The sequence below is a fragment of the Gracilinanus agilis genome, chromosome 3, assembly GCF_016433145.1.
Source record: "Gracilinanus agilis isolate LMUSP501 chromosome 3, AgileGrace, whole genome shotgun sequence".
In the NCBI taxonomy this organism is placed as follows: domain Eukaryota; kingdom Metazoa; phylum Chordata; class Mammalia; order Didelphimorphia; family Didelphidae; genus Gracilinanus; species Gracilinanus agilis.
Genome location: NC_058132.1, coordinates 248,542,966 through 248,545,664, shown reverse-complemented (window position 1 = coordinate 248,545,664; position 2,699 = coordinate 248,542,966). Strand labels below are relative to the sequence as shown.

General features: G+C 43.1%; 1 protein-coding gene across 1 annotated transcript; it reads left to right on the top strand.

The window, feature by feature from the left end:
* Positions 1–141: 141 nt before the first annotated feature.
* LOC123241443 (60S ribosomal protein L29-like) lies at positions 142–894 on the top strand. Its single transcript, XM_044669088.1, has one exon. It carries the CDS (start codon positions 142–144, stop codon positions 892–894), a length of 753 nt encoding a protein of 250 aa, XP_044525023.1.
* The last annotated feature ends 1,805 nt before the right edge of the window (positions 895–2,699 follow it).

Genomic DNA, 2,699 nt, shown 5'->3' with positions numbered 1-2,699 from the left:
TCTCATCTCCCTCATCTGGTGCAGCCCTGGTTGCTATACCTCCAGAAGAAGCAGTAAGAATCTCACACATTGCTCTTTCTTTCTCGCTCTCCGCCTCTTCTGGTTCTTGGAGCGTCTATTAGCACAGGCTGCAGTATAAAGATGGCCAAGTCTAAAAACCACACCACCCACAACCAATCACGAAAATGGCACAGAAATGGCATCAAGAAACCTAGATCATTGAAATATGAGTCTCTGAAAGAGGCTGACCCCAAGTTTCTGAGAAACATGCCCTTTGGCAAGAAATACAAGAAGAAGGGGCTGAAGAAGATGCAGACCAACAATGCCAAAGCCATCAAGGCCCTAGCAAAGGCCATCAAGCCCCTGAGCACTAAGGCCACAAAGGCCAAACTCCTCAGGTCCAAGATCACCAAGGACAATGCCCAGCACACCAGCCACAAGATGGTGACCAAGCATCTAGGCACTAGGGTTAGCACCAAATGCCGCAAGATCTTGAAGTCTGGCTCTAAGGTTTCCAGAACCGCTAACCCTAGAGGCACCAAATCTGGCTCCAAGGCCACCAAATATAACACCAAGGTCACCAAGTCTAAACTCAAGGCAGCCAAATCCAATCCCAAGGCAGCCAAAGTCCCCAAGTCTGTCTCCAAAGTTACTAAATCTGGCCCTAACACCACCAAATCTGGCTCTAAGGCCAATAAGTCCACCAAGTCTGGCGGTAAGATCAACAAAGTACGTATAGTCACCAAGACTAACTCCAAAGCCACCAATTTTGATTCTAAAGTTATGAAATCCGGTGATTCCAAGGCAGTTAAGGCTGCCAAGTCCATCAACTCCAAGAGTACCAAAGCAAAAGCTGCTGGGGCTAAAGCTGCTAGTCCTAAGCATTCAAAATAGATGCTTTGGGACAAAAAGGCTTGTTTAAATCCTAAAACGCTGTTTTTTTTCTCGGCCAGGATATGACTATTTACAAATAAAGGAAATGATGAGTCATTAAAAAAAAATCTCACATTCTGTTTCATGTCTCCACCCTTATACACCCACCACTAAGGGTCCGGTGGTTTTCCCAAATAGGTCTTCTTCTGTTTTAGAACCAAGATACAGAGAAAATCTAATTGTGGATAGGATGATTATCCATCAAGTCTTGCAAAGTCAACCTGAGAGCTCTGTATCTGACCTTCTACAACTGAACTCAGTCCTCCATTACTGGAAGAGAGTATCCAGGGAGTAGCTATCTTCACAATACAAGTGGTACGGGTGGTCCCTGGGTTATCTTTGAGTTCCATGATTGGAGCTATGTTGCTATGTTGCTCCAGAGTCTAGAATCAGGTCATACCAAAAAAGGGGTAGCTGAACTGTGGAAGGAGCAGAACAATGAAAGTGTTGTAGATTTGACCTGGGGTGATGTTTCGGATTATACGACTGACCCCCAGGTTAGGCATGCTCACATGGGTATTGGACATGACACATGATATACAGGGATCTGTTGAAAGAACTGGGTTTGTTTGGACGAGAAAAAAAAAAAAAGAAGAGTTTGGAGGACACAATTGCTGCCTTGAACTGTCTGAAAAGCTATCATGTGGAAAAGGAATGAGGCTTGTGTTGCTTAATCCCAAAAGACAGAACAAGGATGAATGGGTGAGACTGCCAAGAAAATTCAATATAGGAAGTGCTTCCTGGCAACCCTGCCTAAAATGGAATGGGCTGCCTCTGGAAATAATGAGCTCTCTGCTATTGGAAGTCTTCAAAAGATGATAGAGAAGAATTTGTCAAGTATGTTATAGGGATGCTTCAGGTATGGGTTGGATTAGATGACCTCTGATGTCGCTTCCTACTCAGAGTATATTTGGTTGTTGTTTAGTAGTTTCAATCATGTTTGACTCTCTGTGACCCCATCTGAGGTTTTCTTGGCCAAGATAATGCAGTGGTTTGTCATTTCCTTCTCCAGCTCATTTGTCAGATGGGGAAACTGAGACAAACAAAGTGAAATGACTTGCTCAGGTTGCTCAGTTAGGAAAACTCACTCTTCTAGGTTCAGGCCTGATTTCCTATTTACTGCACCATTGAGTCACTCTCTGAGAGTTTCTAGTTTAACAAAATGTTTGTGTCAAGAAAAGTTGTTTCAAAGAGAGTTCTCTAAACACTAAAACTGACTATCAATAGACCATACCTAGATGACTTTTTTTAACCCTTACCTTCCGTCTTAGAATCAATACTGTCCACTGGTTCTAAGGCAGAAGAGTGGTAAGGGCTAGGCAATGAGGATTATTGACATGCTCAGATTCACACAGCTAGAAAGTGTCTGAGGTTAGGTATGAGCCCAGGACCTCCAGCCTGACACCAGCTCTCAATTCATTGAGCCATCTAGTTGCCCCCTAGATGATTTCTTTTTAAATATTCCCTTGAATTCATAATCTGGCTGTTTAGCCCAAGCAAGGATTATGAATTCTGACCTCTTAAAAGTCTAAGCTACCTTAGGAGAATTAAAATCAGTTTAAAATGAGTTTAGGAGTTTCTGAAAACAGAGTTTCACTTGAGATGGTGGTTGATGAGCTGTGAGGTCAGTACCTATCGCTGGGCATGATTCCAAGGAAAGGAACTTGAACAATAACTAGAATGCAAAATCCCTTAAATCAAAGGGAGTAGATTTTAGGGGGAATCGAGTCTCTCGCATAAAGGTTGACTTTCCATAGCAGAGGGGA

Excerpts from the sequence above, each read along its gene's own strand:
- LOC123241443 (XM_044669088.1), top strand. The coding sequence starts at position 142 with ATGGCCAAGTCTAAAAACCACACCACCCACAACCAATCACGAAAATGG.